The sequence below is a fragment of the Haemorhous mexicanus genome, chromosome 3 (assembly GCF_027477595.1).
Source record: "Haemorhous mexicanus isolate bHaeMex1 chromosome 3, bHaeMex1.pri, whole genome shotgun sequence".
NCBI lineage: Eukaryota > Metazoa > Chordata > Aves > Passeriformes > Fringillidae > Haemorhous > Haemorhous mexicanus.
Genome location: NC_082343.1, coordinates 98063353 through 98086128, shown reverse-complemented (window position 1 = coordinate 98086128; position 22776 = coordinate 98063353). Strand labels below are relative to the sequence as shown.

Sequence of the window (22776 nt, the reverse complement as noted above, 5' to 3'; positions counted from 1 at the left end):
CTGGACTAACTCTTAAATATTTAAAATGATAGATCCCTAATGAGAATTACTTCTATATTTCTCACACAGAATTTAACTATGCACTGACATTTCTCAGACCGCTTACTTCAAAAACAAAGTACATTTCTGAACACTCACAGTACTTTTGAAAACACCACTGTTGCTTTCATCATGAGGGAATAAACTTGTTTTGAAAACACATTAGAATAATATAATATTTTTAATGACCTAGCCAGAAAGTTTCCCGTACTGATAATACTTACTAAGAGGGATAATAAAGGGAAAGAAATAAATAACAGAGAAAGATGAAAAGCAACTATGTGCTTCGAAAAAAATCCATTAAAAATTAACATGGGATAATTCTTCAGCAGATCCTTTACATGCAGATGATGCCAAATCATTGAACTAGCAGTACCTGCATTGACTTTTTTCTCTTCCATCCAGGCTGATTAATGATGAACTGCTAATTAGTGACAGTTAAAAACTATAAGGATGTATAAATGTTTAAGTTATTCCCTTCTGAAAGATTTCAAGTTTCCCCTTTTTTCCATTTAGGTTTTGTAAAACAAAGATGATCAGGAAAACACTAAACTTAATTTACAACAGCCTTGAAAAATTCAAATTTTCAAATCATATAAGCAGTAACTATATTGAGATAATAACCTCCCAGACAAAATAGTTACACATAACAGAATTTGAGGGACCATCTGTAACACACAATCCTACAGGTAAGAACAGTTACAATTCCTTCTGTGGAAATGAATGATGACTCAAGACTATATTTTTTATTTTACCTCTTTAAATGGGAATCTCCAAATTACATATTTATTCACACCAGCTGCATCTTCAAGAAGCTTGCAAGCTCATAAATCAAGAATTAGTCTTCGCTAATCTTGTGCAAGTGTGTCAAACCAAACTGTTACCATATCTACATCTGGATTTTTGCAGCCCGGAGGCTCCTTGGGCCAAGAAGAGATGGGTTGGCCAAACATAAAGTCAAACACCGCTGCAAAGAAAATGGCTGAGCTTATAAAATTGTGACATAAAGAGGGTTTTTTGATAAACAAAAGTAAACAGATATTAGAGATAATAAAGAATCTTTCCCTTTTACTAGCTAAAATTCATTAATCCCATTTCTGAAGTTTTATTTTATGGGGGAAAAAAGCTAGAACAGCTAAAGATCATTTACAATGCCCCAAAAAGAGTAAACATTTTTCTTTAAGGAAAACCAAGAATACAGAATAAATGTTTTCAAACTATCTATCTTCTATTCATGTTCCCCACACAGAGATCCACAGTATGTAACTCAGCGTGCTGTTTTGTGCACAGAGTAGGGAAAAGCATTTACACCATGCCATTACCACCATTACATCTCCAACCATGTTAGTTGCTTGACCAGCAATGTTATCTCTTGCCATCTTACTACAAACCAGCATCAGATCTTTTTTAGAAAGAGCTGAAGGTAAAGCTTCCAGCCATACAGAATTGTCAACTGCCCAGTCAGTCATCTCAGGTAGCCACTGTATTTTGTTAAGTTTATCTTTCAGCATCTTTAAACTATCCCCTACTCATAGCTCAAAATGGTGTTACATAGCACTAGCACAGTTTCCAGACTGCCTGAACACCAAGCATGCTTAGGCACACCTCAGACACAGACATGGCCAGAGCACATGTTCATAGTCTTGGTCCTTAGCTTGCTGTGAGACTAAACCCTGGAAAGAGACTGAATCACTTCGAGGTTCTGGGCTGGGTTGGCCCTCGTTAGCAGCCCAACACCCAGCCAGACACTCACCCTCTCCTCAGCAGGCTGAGGGTAGGCCAGCTTACAATGGCGAGAACAGGACTAAGAGAGCTCATGAGTCAACAGCAAGGAGATCACAACTACAAGCATTTTTCCTTGCTGGCTCTTTTCACTCCCAACTTCACCTCTATTTCCTTTCACTGCAGGTTATACCCAATTCCTTCAGAGAGAAAGAGCAGTACAAGGAGGTGGGGGTAAATGTTTTGAAGCCTCTGCTGTTCCTTCCTTTTCCCCCACAGGGGTTTTCCACAGGCTGTCATCCTTCAGGAACATTTACTCAAAAACAGAGTAGCTTCTCCTCCTCTGACCCTAGCATTTCCACTGTTGCCACTCCTTTTAGTTCCTTCCTGTCTTGGGATTGTTTTCTCATTTCTTAAAGAAGTGTCCCTTAGGGTGCCCCAGCCTCAGCTGTGGGCTCAGTTGTGTCCTGCAGTGGGTGGGCTGGAACTGGCTGTGTGCAGCACAGGGTATCCCTGGCCTCCCCTCACAGAAGTCCTACAGACAGAGACTGGACACCAGGACCCTGTAAAGTTTTTCAATCAAGACAAAAACGCCATCTCACCTGTGAAGTGCTTCTCTGCAACTCAGAAAGCTTTGATAACTCACCCAAGTTTAAGCTCCCATATGACAGAAGTCATAAGAGCAAACAGAGAACCCAAGTCAAGCTAGAAAATCCTGCAGTTCCCCCTCCCACCCAAACAACTGTAAGTTAGCCTAATCTTACCAAGATTGTGATCTTTTCCACAAAATTACCTCTTGGAAACACCCAGTCATCACTTTTCCAAACAGATGGAAAGAGTTCATCCCCCAAAATAGGTCTTTGTAGAACAGCACAGTGTCCCAGTTCTGGCCAGTTAATTATTTTTTACAGCAGCCAATTGCAGTGGCACGTGCCTGTAGTCACAAGCTGCTGGGTAGGCTGAGCCCACCTGAGTACTTGATCCAGGAGCTCTGGGCTGCCCTGAGCTGTGCCCAGAGGACATAGCCAACACAGCAGGGTTACTCAGTATCACCTCAGGCCAATTCCAGGGGCTGGGGAAAGGGGACTCCTGCTTCCAAGAAAGGTGCTCCTTTCCAGTCACAGGAAATACCTGTCAGGCAGAAGAGCTGTTTGCTATTGTTTTTCAGTGTCCTGGGCTGGGGTGAACATTTTGCCTGTCAATTACCCTCTCTTTGTACATTATTGTTATTAGCATTGTTGCTATTTGTTTGTTTTCTTATTTCATTGTTGTTTCCAGTAAACTTCTTATTTTCACCAATGATCTCTGCCTTTTGTCTCCCAGTGGAGAAGGAGAGGGGAGCAGCTGATGATTTTCTTTTTAGTGGGAGTACTAAATTTGGGAGTACCATTCCTAAACCATCCTACACAGGAAATGAGGAATTGATGCTGAATCAAATACGAGGTCTAGAATAGTTCAGTGTCATACTCTCTACAAAAGTCATTATTGGTAGTAGGCATTTCCTGTACCGTGTTACAGTAGATATGACCAAGACAAAAATAAGGCTTGAATGAGGTCTGTTATTTCCCTTAAAAAATTTTGTATTAAAGTATGATTTTTACTTAGTATGTCAGCTAGAATATGACCCTGTTACAGCTATTCCTCATTTTTATTGCATACAAGTGACACTGTGACTCCAAAACTCTGACAATTTCCAAGGAACATATATACCTCATTATCTGTACACAATAACTTTCCCCTTCGTTGACTAGAAAGACAAGAATCTATAAAGACAGGACTCAAATCCTGGGCAAGAGTCGTCTCCTTCAAAAAGCTTCATAAATTGAAGTGTACCAAAGGTGGTATCAGTGACTACCTTGAGTGTCCTCCTGAACTGTGGTACAGAAAAATGAATACTTTTCCTGTTGATCAATGTGAGCACATCAAAATATCCTTCAATGGCATGAACAAATCCAGTGAACCTAAATACCTACCCATTTCTCAATGCATACTCATTTTTGTTCAGACAATATCCAAGTTCCTGGACATCAAGCTATTTCAGTCTATAAGGTACAATAAAGTAACCTCAGGGACATGAGGTGCTACATTATGTACAAACAACCTCAGTTCCCAGGCTGACTTAGTGCAGCCTTGTCTTCTAGTCTCACACACACTGGAGTGCTTTACACAAAGACAGAAGCTTTTAGTCTCCTATGCAATTGGAAAGTATGGACCTTTTCCTTGGAGGGTGGAACTCCTTGACCGCAGTTTTCAATAGTATTCTCTCCCTCAATACTAGAGAAGTCACACTGGGTGGAAAACAAACAAACAAAAAAACACAAACGCTACTAGTCACTACGGACTCGACCTCATTATCCTTACTAAATTGGAATAAACAAGGGCAGTCACTCATGCCACTTCTTGGCAGAAGATGAGATATATATTCCTTACAAAGGTTCTCTATACTTTTCTAAATACAAAAAAAAAGTTTTCTGAATGACTTTCAGATAGCCAGTTTTCTCAAATACACTGTTATTAATATCATATATTCTATTAGCACCAATACATGTAACAGAATGCTGAAAAAACTTTTTCTTCTGCAAGGTTCAGAGTTGTGACATTTTATAAGTCTGAAGATGTCTGCTATTCTTTATGGAAGGACAAATTCCCCTATTTGCCAAGTAAAACGTCAAAGTTTAAAGTTCTATTCTAAATTGCACAATTACATACATTTAAACAATAAAGTGATAAAAGCCTTTTAATTAAAGAGGTACATGTTGTCCTCTGGCTCAGAGAATCCTTAAGCAGCACCCATTGGAGAACGTTGTGGGGAAGTAGTACAATATACTTATTCCAATCCTCTTTTTTATAATTGTGATGGTAACAACATTGTGCAGACAGCAGTACTGAATTTTTTGATTAACCCTAATTTCTGATACTTTATTCAGTTATGTTTACACAAAACCAAGTCCACTATCCTTTGATATTCAAGCAAAGCATGTTTTCACTTAATTCCCAGGCTGTTATTTTTTAGAGTCTTAGCCATATTACAGACAACTGCTCCCAATTCTTAAGGTGTATACCACTTGTGCACGGCAGCATGTTGAAATTCAAGCTAGTTAAAAACTACTTCCCTTCTGACCCTCCACACTCCCAAAAGTTCTTCAGTTCATTGAAAAGAGAAAGTGTAGACTACAGAGGATACTAGACTAGAGCACTGAAAGAAGAAAATGAAATGAGAAAATCCTCAGAAGTACTTCCTCATCATGGTGTTTTCCTTCCACTTGTCAAAAAGCAAAAAACTTCAAAAGGAAACTGAGGTCAATAAGACATTTTACAAGGCCCAAACTTGAGATGGGAAATGAACAAAAAGCAAAGAACAAGCAAGCTCACATTTATTTCCCTCACAACCTCCCACATGTCCACTAACTCTGAAATTTAGTTTATTTTTTAGACACGTAGAAAGGCTCTATTACAGCTCATTTTATTGGAGGCAGCACTTATCATTAAAACTCAGCTTCAGTCTCACTACATTAGGGGTGGCATTATGTTTTGTCACAGAGAAAAAACTGATTAAGTACAAATCCTTCTTACTCTTATTCTCACTCATGATTTGGGGAAGATACTTTTGCTTTTTACCTATGAACCATTCAAATATCTACATTTCCTTGGAAAAAGTAAGGAAAGCTAAGCATAAAACAAAGTGAGACTGAAGCATGGAAAAACCACTGATAAGGAAAATAAGAAACAGAACACTTTTCAGACATGAATCTGACTACAAGCAGATGGTGGAATTAAAATTTTGCTGCTTTCTGTTTTCTGAAAGTTGAATATAGGAGGTAACAATGAAACAAACTATACAGCTAAATGGTATATGTGTCCCACATATGCCCTGGTATATGACTATATGCAATACTTTGATTAGATGTTGAAGATTTCTAGCTGTATAAGCAGGAACATAAAGCTATTTTAATGTCATGCTAGTATGCAGCTCAATTACTTCTCCTGCTGAAGATCTTACTTGTTCAACACATTTCTCAAAAGCCAAATATATCCCTGTTAATCAATCCTTTTTTAAAAAAAAATGCAACCACATTGAATCTAAAAGGCCATGCCTAAGTTGCAATTATTTAATTATCCTCACTGATGAAGTGATTATGTCATTACTGGAACGTACCTGAAACAAGACCAGAAAATAAATAGATGTGCTCGTAAGAGTAAAAGCAAAATTTAAAGTTTTAAACAAAATTTAAAGTTTTAAAGCTTTTGCCCCTCTAAACTCACATCTTCTATTCTATAGCTAGAAGTTATTGGTAACAGTCCCTTCTCATTTGTGTAAAAAACAATGCGAAGCACAAAATATTACAGAAAAGTATTTGCTCAGAACATAGTTCAGTACCAAGCTCACATTATAATCATTTCCATTTTTCAAATTGTTAGAAGGTAGAGTTGATAGGAAACACAAGCAGAAAATAAGCTTGTGCAACAGCAGAAAATATGGGATTTCACTCTGCATAACTATGATTTTGACAATAGCAGCATAAGTGATAAACTCCCCAGTGTAAACTGGAGCAGGAGTGGTGTCTCACACAACCCGTTCTGTCACCAATGCACTGAAGATCATTTCAAACAAGGAGGCAAAGCAGACAGCAGGAATGCTAAGACACAGTTATTATGCTGGAGTTCAATTCAATTTAGTACTATCAGCCATCTCTAGGTGAGCCAAGGGTATTTTATCAAGTTCTTAAACAAGCCGTTTTTCTATTTCCTTTACCAAGATAATTAGTTTTCCAGCAGTTGACTAGTTTACGTTTAGAGTTTGTTAACACTCAGAACTAAAGCTGGCATTTTCTCCTCTACGTAGGCAACTGCTACACACTGTTAGATTAGCTACTGACACAGCTCAGTTAGTAGCTCACAGAAGCCTCATAGAGGCCAGCAGCTCTCCCTATGACAGCCAAGCTGCTTGCAATGAGCATGTAGAAGAGGAGGAGGAGTTAACATATATACATAAGAACACTGGAAAAGGAAGGAATCTGTCAATCAGCAGCAAACAACCCCTCTAAAACCCAGAAAAAAACCCATTGCTATAGAATTGAACAACAAGAGAACTGTTTCTGTCACAAACAGAAGTTACAGACATTATACAGCCCACTCAGTCTGAACAAAAAGAGAAGGGGTTTTTTTGTTTGTGGGATTTGGAATGGTTGGGGTTTTTTAGGCTGGCTTTTGGAATTTTTTCCCCTTCTCCCCTAAACCCCACATTTCTACGTTCCCCTGAAACACATAGCTATACTGGCTTGTAAAACTGGCTGGGCACCATTTTTACTACAGCCACCAGGGGCTGGTATCTTCAGTCAAATACTCTACTCCTGGATACATGTGTCCCATTTGCACAGCATAACAGCACTGTAACATACCATGCAATGAGAGAATTTTTAAACCCTTGAGAAAAGGCTATAAGAGTGTGTGACAACACTTTATTGTATAGTAAGTATAATCTCCATTGCTCTTTAGCTTATTCACAATAGACAGCCTTTCAAAGTAATTAACTAAAGCAAAGCTGAATTGTTTAACAAGACTCTAAAGTTGTTTATTGCATTAAGTACTGCTAGAATTTAATTTCTCAACCATAAGCACTTCATCAATTTGATCAACTAAAAGGCAGGGCAGTTCATGCATATTTTTAGACAAGTTTTGTCTTCTAGGCATTTCTGCCACTAGCTCAAGTTTTCTACAGTAAAACGGCTGCAGGAAGACAGCCATGTATGAGAAAGGACACAGTCCTATGTCCTAGTGATGATTTAAATGCAGTACACTGTCAGCATCAATAACTTCAGTGGAACAAATAAGGAGAACACAAAATAATCACACAGCTGTGATTATTTTGACACGAATTTCTCATATAGGATAACAGGGCTGGGATAGGTCACATTTGATAAGACATTCACATTTTTATTTAATGAATAGGTAGTAAATTGTGTTTTGTCCATTTACATAGTATAACATGGATTCCAGCTTTTTTTGAAAATTAAAACCTATTACTAGCAACAGCTTAGTAACATTCCTCACTATTTCTTACTTAAATAAATGAAGGAGAGAGAAAGTTTAACTAAAGTTATCTCCACAAGATCCAAAACTCTGGCTAGGCTCTCTGCATTTCAAATTCCCTTTTCAGAATAAGGGAAAAAGCAAAAATCAAAAGTGGCACAGCACAATTTATACTGACATATATTTAACTTGAATGCAATTATCCTTCTCAAGCAACTCTGAAATTTTCATTTTTATAAGGAAGATGCTAAATACTGATCAGTAAATTCCACCTCTTATAAAAAGTAGTTATAATTCTGACCAAGAAAAAGGTCAAGGAGGCCATTTCCTTGTCCTAGGAAAGGCCAAGGGATCTGGGCCTGTTAGCCTCAAGAAAAGATGACTGAGATGGGACCTCATCAATGTGTGTAAGTATCTAAAGCATGGGGCATCAAGAGAACATTTCCAGGCTCTTCTTGTCTGTGCAAAGCAATAGGAAAAGAGGCAATGGGCAGAAACTGATGCACAGGAAGTTCCCCCTGAAGATGAGGAAGAACTTTACTGTGTGGGTGACTAAGCACTGGAACAGACTGCCCAGAAAGGCTGTGAAATCCTGTGCCATGTGCTCTAGGATGACCTGGCTTGAGCAGGAAGGTTGGACCAGATGATCCACTGTGGTTCCTTCCAACCTGACCCATTCTGTGATTCTGGGAAAACCAATTCTACAATTAGAAAATCTCTAGTTAGAGGCATGCATGCCGCTTTTGAATATATACTACAAAGCTAATAGAAATAATTACTGAGGTTTTAAAATATCAACAAAAAAGTAAAGAAATCACAGAACTGCAGACCTCACAAGAAACATTTTTCACTATATTAATCTGGTCGCAAGTAGATCTGGCCCTAACAAAGGTCTAAAACTAACAAATCCAATTCTCGGGACAGAATTTAGCCAACAACCATAACCACGTGAGCAATTTATATTTTGAAATGCTCAGTCTTTTGCTAGATACTTTTTTTTTTGTGATACAGCAAGTTTTAAAGCACTTTTAAGATTCACAAAATATCCTTCGTTTAGGGAAAATTTCTCTTATTATAGGAGCTTTCAACTCTCCATTTGCTCTCTTTTAATGCTTTGCCTTCCACAAGAATCAGGTTCACTACCTCTGTGGAACTTTAAAATGGTTTAAGGTAATAAAGATGGTAATCTAGACCCTCATTAATTTTATGCTTTTATTATATCTTTTGAAATTAAGAACTACAGCTCTTGCTATGGATGAATGAAGTTCCTCAAGGGGGGAAATATTTAGAAAGTCTTTTTTAATTGTTCTGGGGGACAGGAATCCCTACTCTGGTTACATTATTTTCTTACAAAGTATTTTGGTACAAAAGGGAAAAAAGTCTGATTTAGGACAACTATAATCCAAAGGGAAGGTATATCTTAATATCTATACCCTAGAACTAAAATTCTGCACACAGGCATTTGCTTTGTTTTGGTTTGGTTTGTCATTTGCTTGGTAGGCTTTTTGGTTGGCTGTTTTTGTTGGGGTTTTTTTTGGGCGGGGGGGGGCGGGGTGCAGTTTTGGGGGATTTTTTTGCATGTGTGTGTGGTTTTTTTGTTTTGGTTAGTTTGTTTTTTAAAAATCCAAAATTTCTCTTTTCAAGTAAAGAGATATGACTACTCTTCTTCTTTGGGGCCCAGAAGAAGGATGATTCCTCCACATGTTTTCTCCATGCCTAACGGAACTACCACCTTCCTGAAGAAAACACAAATACCATTCAAAAGGCCTCTCTACAGTTACAAAGGACAATATCCCTCAGAATTTGCCTTCCACCTCCAGTTATTCCTGGTCTTATTGAAAGCTTTGGTTCCAGAACTATGTGAGGAGCTTTATGGGATAACCCTTTCCGATACCAAATTATTAATTATCCAAAATTAAATGAGAACCAATCATTAACAAAGGTACTGCTGGTTCCATCTTCTTAAGCGTCTGAACTCCAATCTGGTCTCAAAAAAGGCATGAAAAGGCAAATATTTACAGGCTATAAAAGTATGATCTTAAAAGCCTGCATGTGGAAGGACAATAGAGACATTCCCATAAAATTTCAAGGCAATGCTACAAACTGCATTCCAATAAAGATCAGAATCTCACAGGTGGAAGGTGGTGGCAGTTTAGCTCAGACAAATTGGTTATGATATTTTCACAATCTGAGAGTAACTGTTAAGGCAAATGAGGGCACTGTGATGAGTTTTACAGTAAAATCTGTTATTTAATGCTAGAAAATACTTAAGACTAAGTCAGTTTACTTTAAAAGAAATCCTCAACTTTTTATTGACACTAGATCATTTTTAGTAGCATTTTGTAGGACTGAAATAATAAATTTTCAAACTAGGAAAGAGTTCGTATCTACAAAAAACCAAATTCCTTATTTTCCACTGTTTCTTCCAATTAGTCATCTTTGACTACTGCTACTTAAATCATCAGCTGTCTTGTAGTTATGTGCATAATCTTTGGTCTGTAAGTAAGAAGTCATTTAAAACAGTTTATGATCAAAAAATTCAATCAATGCTTTTATGTTTTGCTTTCACCGAGGCCACAGAGTTTATAGCTTAAACCTTCTACTATCTCTAAACATGTACTTTCAGTGTTCAATGCTATAAAATCACGACATCTAAATGCAAGAGTTTGTTAAATTTAAATAAAATCACAACCAGAAAAGAATGGTTGTGCGTTGGTTTCCCAGATGGGTAATTGATTTATTTTTTTCTTATGAGTTTATCACTTCAAGGCTTTTTTTAAAAGTACTTATATGTGGAACTTGAAACAAGGCAGAACCCTTTCTGTACTACTGTGGCATTTGCATGCCTCCAACAGATAACAAACTTAGTTATAGATAACAAACTTAGTTATAGTTTGCTGTTAATTTAAAAAACAGCCTTGTTGCTCTGCTGTGAAAATCCTAAATATAAACCTGTTCTTTTTACTCCTTTTTTCTTATCCCATAAGCTATATTTTCCCTGTATTAGGATTCTGAATAAAAAGCCTTTCTTTCATTATCTTGAAGAATATTGCAATAGGAATCAGGTATAAACAAATCCGAGGAGTTATAAATCACAAGGTAAAATAAATTCTCCCCCTCACCTCCCATTTCAGTGGTAGTTTTGCCCTAATTTATAAGGAATGGTATAGATTCACTACAAAGAAAAACAGTTCTAGCTTAAGAAATTACTCCATAGTTGGGAATAATTAGCACACCATTATCATAGAGCAAATAAATAGCCTGTTCCGTATTTTGAAAGGACCATTATTTACCAATGCTATCACATATAATTGTACAGAATAAGTTTACTGCTTTATCAAGCTTTTGAAAATATGTTGTTCATTATTGACTTACTCAAAAGAAGTACCAGAAGTACTAATCTTGACAACCAAATCGAGTATAAAACACAGAACTAAAGAAGTTGAAATTTCCATGCAACCTTGTATTACAGTAATGGTGCGCTGCTTTCGGCTGGGGTAGAGTTAATTTTCTTCCCAGTGGCCAGTACAGGGCTGTGTTCTGGATGTGTGCTGAACACAGGGCTGATAATACAGAGATGTTTTTGTTATTGCTGAGCAGGGCCTGCACAGAGCCAAGGCCTTTCCTCCTTTTTGTACTGCCACGCTGGTGAGGAACTTGGAGGTGAGTGGAAGGAGACACAGCTGGGACAGGTGACCCAACTGACCAGAGGGATATTTCAGACCAAGTGATGCACACACACTGACACAAAGACTTGAGATACTGGCTTGACCTCAGACCTGCCTTGTCACTATTAACTTGCCTGGTGTCACTGGTCTGTTGGTTGAACCTTGTGCTTCTCTGCCAGGCACTGTGGGACTGCTTCCACAGTGATGACACAGCTCCTGTGCCTACCTTGTCCCAGCCAGCCTTCCTCCACCTTCCCTTTGCTGCTTTCCCAGACACATCTGAGCTCTGTCAGGCATCCTGCCACATTTGCTTTATTTTCTGCATGTCATAACAAACCATTCTTGTGCTTTGAGAGGTTATTCTTGAACCAGCTCTTCAGAGCTCCTTTGCAATTCAGACTAATCTTCTCATTAATCCTACCAAGCAGATCCCTGAACAAGACAAACATCTGTTATTATGTAGCACACAATTCTAACCCTACTAATCATTCTGCTCACTTCTGGACATTATTCTCCTGCCCCAGACCACATCTACAACCAGTTCTTCCCTGTGAGCAAGTAAGGATCTCCCCCAGAGAAAGCTTTTTATTTTATGCTCTGTGGAACATACCCTTCTATTTCAAGCCAGTTTAACAGCCTTATAGTTATGACAAAATCTGATTTTAGATGAATACAAAGCAGCTCACATTCATTCTATACTTGTGCAGAGCCTTTTACCCACAAGTAATACCACAGCCTCATTTTCCAGCTCCATCTTTTGGCATGCCCTTCACATTCTACAACTTAGTTGAGAAAAAAAGGACTTTTACTTACCTGTTCAAATATTCATGTGCCATGTTCATTGAATAAACACACACAACATAATGCTCTTTTCCAAGGGACTAATATAGTTTCTGAATTAATATCTGCCTTCTGATGGATCTGCCCTCCCCATGGGGTTTCTGTTGCAGCATGAGGGCAGGGTCATGTATTCCCACCTATCTTCATCTGCATCTCTAACAGCTGAGCAGAGCTATACCAGTAGAAGTCATTTTATCACTATTTAAGAGACATTATATCAAAGACAGTTACCGTTTAAACTGAACTTTCATATTTGCTTTTGCTAAATGCTGCATCCAAGCATATACATCAAGACTATTTCTTGACTTTCACAGGACCTCAAGTGTTCCAGGTATTAAGTACCACTAATCCTAGTAGTCAAATTCATCCGTTGGTATCAATAGATGAAAAAAACGACACACTATACTGTTCTGAAATAAAGCAGCTATATTTAAAAGCATATTATCAGAAAAATGACAACACAGTCTCACCTTGAAATGATTCGCAGGGTGTATTAGTTGATGTGCTAGCATCTGCTGATGAAATCTGAACATTATCCAAATTCTTTTCTTTAGATTTTGAGCCAAGATTTTCAAGAACCACCTCCTCTTCTCTACTTGAAGTCTGAACAAGAGATGATGAAGTTTCACCATAGAGTCGTTTCAGTAATTTCGCCAAGAACACTGCAGGGTAAGAAAACTTTTTTTAATATGAAGAAATGCAGTGTTTTAAAAATACTTTCAGACTTCAGAAACCCCAACAACTAATTGATATGAGACAGTTTCTCTCATGTTCCATGGAAGCCTGTTTTGAGTAGTCTCTAGCTCTCACAGGTGACACAGAAAAAAAATGTATTTAAGTTCAAAACTTGAATCAGAAAAACAGCTTTAAAACACCAGAGTTCACTAGCAAGGTTACATTTAAAGTCTTCTATTTGACTAAATTTTGGCAATAAATTAACAGTACATTTACAGACTAAACACACAATTTTTAAAACTAGAATCTTTCTATGCAAGTGTCATAAGGCTGCTCAAAATGCAGGTCTCTTCTGGCACAGAGGCACTGCAATTGAATTACTCATTAAAATCAGTAAGCTACAATGATTTAATCACACAGAAAAACCAAAAGCAGACAGCAGCAGAAACACATGGTAACCAGTTATTTCTACAGAATTATCAGTATTCTTATACGCCTCTTCTTCTTATGGGCCCATTTCTGACGACACCGACAATCTGCTATGAGTTAGTAAAATGCAAGTATCATTCGATTAAAGAAACATATGCAAATAATTTACTCATTAACAAAGCCATTACCTTTGAATATATATGTGCACACTTCAATAACTTAAAAAGATACTAAAGTATTACTAAAAGTTTTTATCTATTGCAAAGCAACATCTTTAGTTTCATGAATTCTGTGTGGTCAAGGGGATATGGGGGTATGTGGGGGTGGGGAAAAAGACACCAGGAGAAAAATGTTATCTAAACCGCAGCCTCAGATTTAATATAAATTCTGTGGACACTACACAAGCAACCTGCTGCAGATTCATAATAAAATAATTCTGCCAAGAGAAAATAACTTCAATTCTAAGAAGAATGCATCCCAATGAAGCTTAGCAGAAAAACATTTTATTGTCACATAACTTGACAATAAATTACTTCACAACTGAAAAAAACCCTTCATCCTTGAACCAGTCCTTGGCAGACAAACTACCTCCAGTGTACCCTGGCAACTATGTTTTCTCATGTAAATGCTTAACTACATGAGCTTTGCTATGGGCTATGATTAGTTTCCAGATAGACAGACATGAACAAGTGACTGTGCATTTTCATAAGATTCCCTTGCCAGGTTAGTCTACAGCCAGAAAGACAAAAATCCACGATTAGTCTCCTCTGCTAAAGAAAGCAGATGGAAATAACCCGCGTAATGAGACAAAGTTAACTGCCTTTTGCAGATCTCTGACTCTTAAGCAAGTTATCCAAGAGGTTTATCCTGAGTCATTTTCCCAAGTGTTGCTACTAACACTACAGCATTTTAATAAACTACAGTACAGCCATTACTAAATGTCATGGTTTAATGCCAATAGGCAGCCCAGCTGCTTGCTCACTTTCCCCCACATGGAATGGGGGAAAGAACAGAAAGATAGGATTGAGACCATTCACAGGTTGACGTAAAGACAGTTTAATAGGTAAAGCAAAAGTCATGCACACAAGCAAAGCATGGAATTCATTCGTCACTTCCATGGGCAGGCAGTGTTCAGCCATCCCCAGGAAAGCAGGGCTCCATCACATCCAATGCTGACTTAGGAAGACAAACGTGTCCCACTTCCTCCTTCTCCCAGCTCTGTATGCTGAGTATGACACCATATGGTGTGGGATACCCCTTGGGTCATCTGGGGTGACTTGTCCCAGCTCTGTCCCCTCCCAATTCCTTGTGCACTCCCAGCCTCTTCGCTGGTGGGGTGGGGTGAGGAGCAGAAAAGACCTTGACTCCATGTAAGCACTGCTCAACAATAACAAAAAGATGCCTGAGTCATCAACACTATTTTCACCACAAATATAGAAAACACATCACCACAGGAGCTGTTATGAAGAAAATTAACTCTAGCACATCCACAACCAGTACACACATTAACATTTAAGCACTTGTACTGAGGGAACTGTTCTTCCAAAGCAAATGATCACTGACATACTGATAAATCTAGATAAACAAATATATCTCCAAATCTGCTGAGAAGAGCAGCCTCCTCATAACTACACTGTCTTTTATGCTCCTCACCTTGAAATGTGATTTCCCTAGTCATCTCTCCCCCCCAAATTACATCACCTTTTCCTTTCCATTTTTAAAATTGAGGGACTATATTCATACACACAACAGCATTACTTCAGAAAGCAAGATAAGACCTGCTGTGATACATTTATTCCTTCTAATTCCCATGGGAGCTCTACCCATCTTTAATACTTTTGCTTGAGAAAGCAAGCTGATAGAATGCCTCCCTTGGAGGGTATAAATACTGAGGAGGTTATTCTTTGATAAAACTCTCTTTTGCTCAGAAAGAAGTATCTAGATCAGGAACAGTGATAGATTCACCAAAACAACATCCACTTGGCTGGAGTTTTCAGCAGACACTGGAAGAAGCAGCAAGATGTGGAGTGAGGGAGCTCTTTACTGCCTGCAAAGTTTTCACATCTGTGTCAGAGCATCTCAGCACTGACACAGGTCATCATCTCTTAAGATTACTAGCAATTTCCAATATCTGTAACAAAACAGAAGCGACAAGTGCTGACACACAGACATTACAAGGTCCTCATTTGAAACTTGATGCATTTCAAGCCTTCTGAAGACAGCAGAAAGCAACGAACCCCAGCAGTTCACCTAACTCAGGTGAATGAAGAATCACAGAATCAGGTGAGTTGGAAGGACCTCACAAGGATCACTGAGTCCAACTCCTGTCCCTAAACAGCACCATCCTCAAGAGTCACATCATGTGCCCAAGAGCGTTGTCTAAACAATTCTTGAGCTCTGTCAGGCTTGGTGCAGTAACCACTTCCCTGGGGAGCCTGTTCCAGGGCCCAAATAACCTCCGAATGAAGATATCCTTTTCCTGATACTCAACTTAAACCTCCCTTGACACAACTTCAGGCCATTCCCTTCAGTCCTGTCACTAGTGACCACAGAGAAGAGATCAGGGTCTGTCCCTCCTCTTCCCCTCACAAGGAAGTTGTAACTGCAATTAAGCTCCCCTCAGTCTCCTCCAGGCTGAACAGACCAAGTGCCCTCAGCCACTCCTCAAATGGCTTCCCCTCAAGGTCCTTCACCATCTTTGTAGGTCTCTTTTGGATGCTCTCTATAGCTTAATATCTTTCTTATATTGTGGTGTCCAAAACTGCCCCCAGCCCTCGAGGTGAGGCCACCGCAGAGCAGAGCAGAGTGGGACAATCCCCTTCCCTGCCTGGCTTGCCATGCTGGTCCTGATGCCCCCCACAACAGGGTTGGCCCTCCTGGCTGCCAACCAGTTGAACTGCTGACTCATGTTCAACTTGTCATTGACCCATGTCCCTTTCCATGGCATTGCTTTCTAGAATCTCACTCCCCAGCCTGTCTGTACAGCCAGCATTGCCCCATGCCAGGTGTGTTGCAGTGGGATGTCATAGTTTGTCTCAGGTATCCCGGTCCTTTCCCAGGTGCCAATCACCTCTCCTTTCTCCCCACCCTGACCCCTGCTGAGTGCTGTCTGTCAACCCTGGCATTCCAGAAGGGCGTCGAGTGATTGGCAGAGCTCAAAAGATGCCTGGCTTCCCCGGGGGGCCATTGGCCCACCCAAGTGTCCCTTGCACCTGAGACCTGCCCAACCTGCACTTGGTTGGTGGGATCCTTACCCCTTCCCTCCCCCTCTCCCTGGGGTTAAAAGAGCCAGAGACCACGCGGTTCGAGGGATTCTGTTAGAGCTGTTACAGGATTCAGAAGCCTGCGGGTTGGAATAAAACTCTGCATCAAAACCCTCTAGCAGAATCCCACTCCTTTCCTTCACCTCGCCTTAAAGCATCTGCACAGAGGTAAACCGGAGCTTTGCATGTCTGGGTTTGTCTCTAGGGCCAGCTGCAGCATCCAGCACAGCCAGAGGTGTCTCTGAGGTGAAAACACCACAGTTGCTGCCTTTCGGTCAAGCAGCAGAAGCTAGTCAAGCCAGACAAGTCCCATCTGGATATATTGGTAATTATTCCAATACAGGTGCAGAATCCAGCACCCAGAAAGTGCTGAAAAAACTGACTTATTTTGAACTATTTGGAATCTTAAGTATATTCTACCCTGAATAAAAAAGAAAATGAAAATCTGCCTGCAGCCCAAAACCTGAACAAAGTGGTCCTCAGTATAAGTGAACAAAGAAATTAGGCTCTGAGGAATACCCATTCTGCTATCCTCAGCAGCTTTACATGCTCCAAACTAGCACTCTGCTTTGCAATTAAGAGTCTCAGAACTGAGTTACCAAAACATTTTTCACGTGACAAAGGAAGCTCTTGCCAGAGGGTTTTATCGCTGCAATTATTTGAAAAAAAGGGTACTGTGTGATATACACAAGCACTGGCTCAATCACAGGAGAATGGTCTTGCCTGATGCTATGGAGCAGTTCCTGCCTATTGAAAACCTCTCCTTAACTTGATGTTTCTGGTATTATTCAGCATCAGAAATCAGTCAATTTGGTAAGAACTGCTCAGACCCTTAAAAATAACTACCCCTTAACAGAATATTAGCAACAAAGGAAATTCAAGCAAAAATATCTACTACCAGAAATGTATCTTACCTATTAGAGTTTCAAAATGGAGTAAGACTTGCTCTCAGCATAGCCATAGGATAGTCAACTTAATATCCATATAGTTATTTCTTAACATTTTCCTGTCAGCATAACTGATTGTGAAACTGTTCAAGTTCATGTAGTCTTTTGATTCTGATTAAGCTTTTCATTTAATTTTAAAAGAAAAAAAAATCACTTTCCAGCTGAAAACATGCAGCACTGTTAAAATATTCCTACTGTGCAATGAGCTGAAGAAACACTATAACACTTGACTTTCCAGGAATTCCTCAGTGACAAAAAGGAGCCAGTATTTTCAGACATGAGAACAAGCTGCAATACATACCAAACAAGTTCCATGGCTAATTCTTGACAACTCACATCTGGAAAGAGTGAAGTACAAATACATCAGAAAACTGAAAAAAGCACCAAGTGTCTACACTTGACATCACATAAAAAAGCAAAGTGTAACTCCAAGAAATACAATGCAGAACACATGCTGGCTACTGATACAAATTGTGAACATCCATGACCTTTCTACTACTAATTTCACAAGATGAATAAGGAGCCTCCTTCAAATAAATGCATTTTTGACGGCTATGTATTAAATTGACACATTGACTGAATTCATATTACATACATAAGCAGACTATCCACAAACACACTGAAATAGCACTGCAGATTTATGAACATTCTGGGGCGGGCAACAGGACTTAGCATGACTCAAAACTCAGGACTAGACTGTAACAAAAGCATGCTGAAGAACTAAATGCATTAAGTTTGGAAAAACATCAGAAACGTTTCTGTGCTTCCTCAAAACTATTTCTGTGGAGAATGCTTGGCACATACTTTTGGCTACTTGTTATCCATACTGTAAGTACCTCCACCACATTTCTCATTTGGTTGCCTCCTGCCTACTTAAGTGGAAGTTGGGCAGCAAGAACAAAGTAAAATGGCATTGGGAGCACTGAACTCTGTGAAGCTTGCAAGTTGCCCTACTTGGTCTCTTTGTCTCTCCTACAAACAGAAGCTTTCCAAAAATGGAAGAATCAGTAACTTCTTCTAAAACCATTCCATGTGCAAGATGTGCTAATATGCTATTTCTGCTACAGCAGAAGGATAGTACAGCAGAATGGAAAAGGACGGAAAGAGCAGACAGAATGATAATCCTCATGCAGAACATATGGACAAGGCTTCATTAAAACATTCAGTTCATCTCTGTTAGTGAAGAATTGCTCTCCAGTATTCGAATGGATTTAAATCCTTGAAGTCTCTTTTATCATGCAAGTACCACATCTCCTATGAAGGGCACAAAAGGACAGTTACTTTATAACATAATCATAAAAATCACAGAACTGTTAAGGCTGGAGGGGACCTCCAGACATCACCCAGTCTAATCCAAAAGCTCGGAACAGGATCAACTAGAGCAAATTGTGGAGGGCCCTGCCAAGTAGGATATAACATGGGATCCATGCAATCCCATTGCATAGATCATCTCCTCTTCCTTAATGATGCCTGGACACTCTTGACCAGAGACCTTCAAGGAAACCACCTGAAAAAGAGTGACTCTTGAAAAAGAGATGACTGTGTTTATCAGGACAAAGCATTTTAGAAGACTGCTACAGACAGAAAATGTTAGCTAGACTGCTATTCTTACCAGCTAGCAGGTGGAAGACTGATGATACCTTCAGGCCAGAAGTCATTTCATTCCTCTAAGTGATGCCCAACAAAGCTTACTTTTCCTTTAACCATACAGGATAGTTTCATAGTTTGAGTCTTCTAGATTCTTTCTGAAAGAGCTGTTCAGCTGGCCAAACTGATGAACAAAGGTCTTTTCTCTGTGCTTATTTGGCCTAACACAGTGATTCTTGGGTCATGGCTCTGCAAGCCTCACAAAGACATTCAGTTTGTATTTCAGCTACCAGGGCAAAATTTAGCCTGAAGTTATGATGCCTGATGGCATGCAAGGTATCCTGTTTTGCCTGCAGATTAAACCTTGCTCCAGAGACCTCAATGTACACAAGACACCAGTTCTGCCAATGAGCCTCTGAGTGCCCAAGATGTACTTAGTAGAGATGATGGTGCACTGAGTACAGGCCCCTGTTAGAGTAAATGGAAATCAATACACAGAACCTACAAAGATAACTACATTTATTAACCTTGACCTTAACTTCCCAATACAAGCAAAAGACACACACACACACACAGACCTTAGAGAAAACAAAACCTCCAATCATCAAGCCCCACAGCCAAAACGGCACAAACAAAACAAAAAGGAATCAGCTGAAGCTCAAAGACCCTAAACCATTGCTAGAAATGGCAGAGACCAAAGGCTTGAATAAAGACAAGAGAGCTTGTGTAAGTGCACAACATATTCTAGTCCTGAGGGAAATTAATAGCTATTTAGTCATTAACTCCCAAATCCTCTGAGCAGGGATCACTTAGCTGCTGAGAAGATCCCCAGATTTGGGATACCAATTCAGCAACTACCGAAAGATTAAAATAAAGAAAGAAAGAGAGTAATTAACCACTACTAAACATTCCACGGCAGCTGAAGAGGGTATCATTTCCCCAATCCTCGTCATTTTTACCAAAAAACATTCAAGCTGTGCAGGGATATGGTAAAAAGAACAATATAGTGACATGCAATTACATTCTGTGTAGCTTGACAGTTCAGATCACCTAAAAGGTGTGTCTAACATCTAAGATGGGATGCTCTTGTTCAAGGCAGGAGAAAGAAACAGAAAATGTGATTTTCTTGCTATCAGCAATGTCAGTTTTGCCAAGAGTGATGTATTTCCATTTCACCAAGCGTAGTACATGCAAACCAAAGCAAAGCACTGTAGCAGTATCATGGGAATAACAGAATTGATCTTTCCAACTGGGGAAAAAAATAGTGAAATATGTGGAATCGTAGCTGTGATCAAAGTACAGTTTTATGTACATAGGAACGGGTACAGTATTTTGCTTTGTGTTCCCAGGCTGCAAGCAGTCCGCATCCTGCAGGCGAAGCTATGGTAACAGGCTCTTACAGCAGCTAAAGGATAAAAAAAGGATAAAAAAGCAAGGACTGCAAGATCTGCAGCAGAAAATTCAGGCTGAAGCCGACTGTCTCTTTCAAGAGGCACTTGTAGACAAACATAGAAGCTAACAGTTTACAAGATCTTGTGTTTAGTCAAAGAGGAGGCCATTCTGCAGATCATTGACTACATCTTCAGTCTCCATACGTCAGACTAAAACACATCTATGAATTTACAGTCCTTCCTTCCAAACAGCACTGCTATTTTATGATATGCTTTCTTGAGGAAGACACCAAGTAATTTTTCAGCTTCATATTTCAGGATAGAATTCACTTGCATCTTAATGCCAGAAAATGTACTACTCCATCACGTCTAAATTACTGGGAGAAGTACTTTTACACACCTACCTACACTGAGACCCAAAAACTTGTATCGCAATACTTTTAATATATTTCAAAAGACTCTAAATGAACTCCATAATTCATATCAGGGTTTTTTCCAGTGCCTTATCACCTTTGGCACAAGACACACACAGACCACGTTTGCCATTTAGATTGGAAAAATTTGACTGTTTTCAGCATTGGACCTTTTTCTTCCTCTCCTTACTAGGTTAAGGAATCCTACATTATATAGGAATATGTTTCCCACTGGAGATTTCCTGCAGGTTAGAAACCTTGATTCTGAGGTCTCTTTTGGCCCAGAAAGCAGTCTTTCAGCCTCACACACCTTACTTTTAACTACCTGCCTTTGTCAAGAGAGCAGGTTTTTTGAACAAAGGCTGTTCATCCCATTTCTCCCACAAGCAATGATGTTGCTTGGTTGTTGTGCAGTTTTCCTGGCTTTGCTTTTAGAACTCCAAAACTAAGACTGAGTAGAAGCACCATGGTGAAATGCTGATATAAAAACCTGATTATTTTAAACTTGACTAGCTCCTTAGGCAACCTTTCAGTTCTACAAGACGAACAAAACTTTAATGACATCTTAAAGAGAAAAAATTGTACAGTTCTTCACAGGATGTCTACACAAGGTGGGAATGGTCCTCTTTACAAGTTACAATTGGTCTCATTGACATTACACATAACAGATGGTTTTAACAGCTAAAGCTATTATTAAATATGTAATGGTGTAAAGAAGCCACGGTGTAAAGAACCCACATGTACTATTTGGGAATGAAATAATGGAAGGATTTAGTTGTATCCAAGGTCCAAGAATTCTGTGCTTGAACTACTAGGTATCAGCTGCATATCAGTATGGTTCTTAACCAAAACGTCACAGGGAGTGGCACAAGAAATGCAGATGCTGTTATTTTATATCTAGTGTGTAATAGTAACTTCACAATATCACGGCTTGTCTCAAGACCACTGACATTATTTTCACTGAAACAGCATCTATTAGTCTTCAATATCCCATTAGACAAAAAAAAAAAAAAAAAAAAAAATCAGATGCTAATTGCCCTAATTTTACACTTGTCATATTCTTTATTACAGGTTGAAGAACCACAGTGGGAAAAAAATCCATTTTTGTGCTCTAAAGTAGTAGTTGATAAAATACATCTCCATTTATCTTTTTACTTAGTATTACTTTTTATAGCACATGGAAACCCACTTTGTTATCTAAAATTCAGTAATATAGAATTCTCCTATCTGTGAGATAACTTTTGAAGAGCTGCAGCTTATTTAAGTATATGGCATACATCAGTAAGATTGAAAGGTAGCAAAGGAAAAAAATATAGTGAATAAACACCCCATATCTATGCATCCACCAAAATTAAGCAGTTATTACAAAGGGAGTGTTATTACAAAGAAAGATTGACCTGTGAGCCTCCAGACCAACACAGTTCATAGCAATTGCGGATACAAAACAGTAACTTATTGCTAGAAAAAGCCAACATTTATTTTCTCTTCTTAGCTTGAAAGAAATTTATTCAGCTAGACCAAGCACAGGCTCTGTCACATTGCAGTTTCAAATCAGTAAGACTGGCGTTACATCTGTCAGCAAATTCTACATGAGTGTGTAGTTCAACTAGAATCTGACTAATAGATCGTGATATCCTGTCTCAACAACGGTTTTAGAGATCTGTCAGTAGGCCACCTTAATTGCAGCCACAAGATCCTAGACATCCAATAAACTTGACATGACCAAGATGATAAGAAGTTCACAACGAGAACACCAGGATTTTGTTCTGCTG

General features: G+C 39.1%; 1 protein-coding gene across 3 annotated transcripts in view; it reads right to left on the bottom strand.

Moving 5' to 3' along the window:
* Positions 1 to 22776, bottom strand: part of ERICH1 (glutamate rich 1) — a 92077-nt gene that overhangs the window by 63592 nt on the left and 5709 nt on the right. For all 3 annotated transcript variants that reach the window (XR_009485939.1, XR_009485940.1, XM_059842803.1), the window contains exon 2: positions 12770 to 12961. Coding sequence is in view for 1 of the 3 variants with exons in the window: in XM_059842803.1 (XP_059698786.1) it covers positions 12770 to 12961 (192 nt within the window). In the remaining 2 variants the exon portion in view is untranslated. The remainder of the gene's footprint in view (positions 1 to 12769; positions 12962 to 22776) is intronic.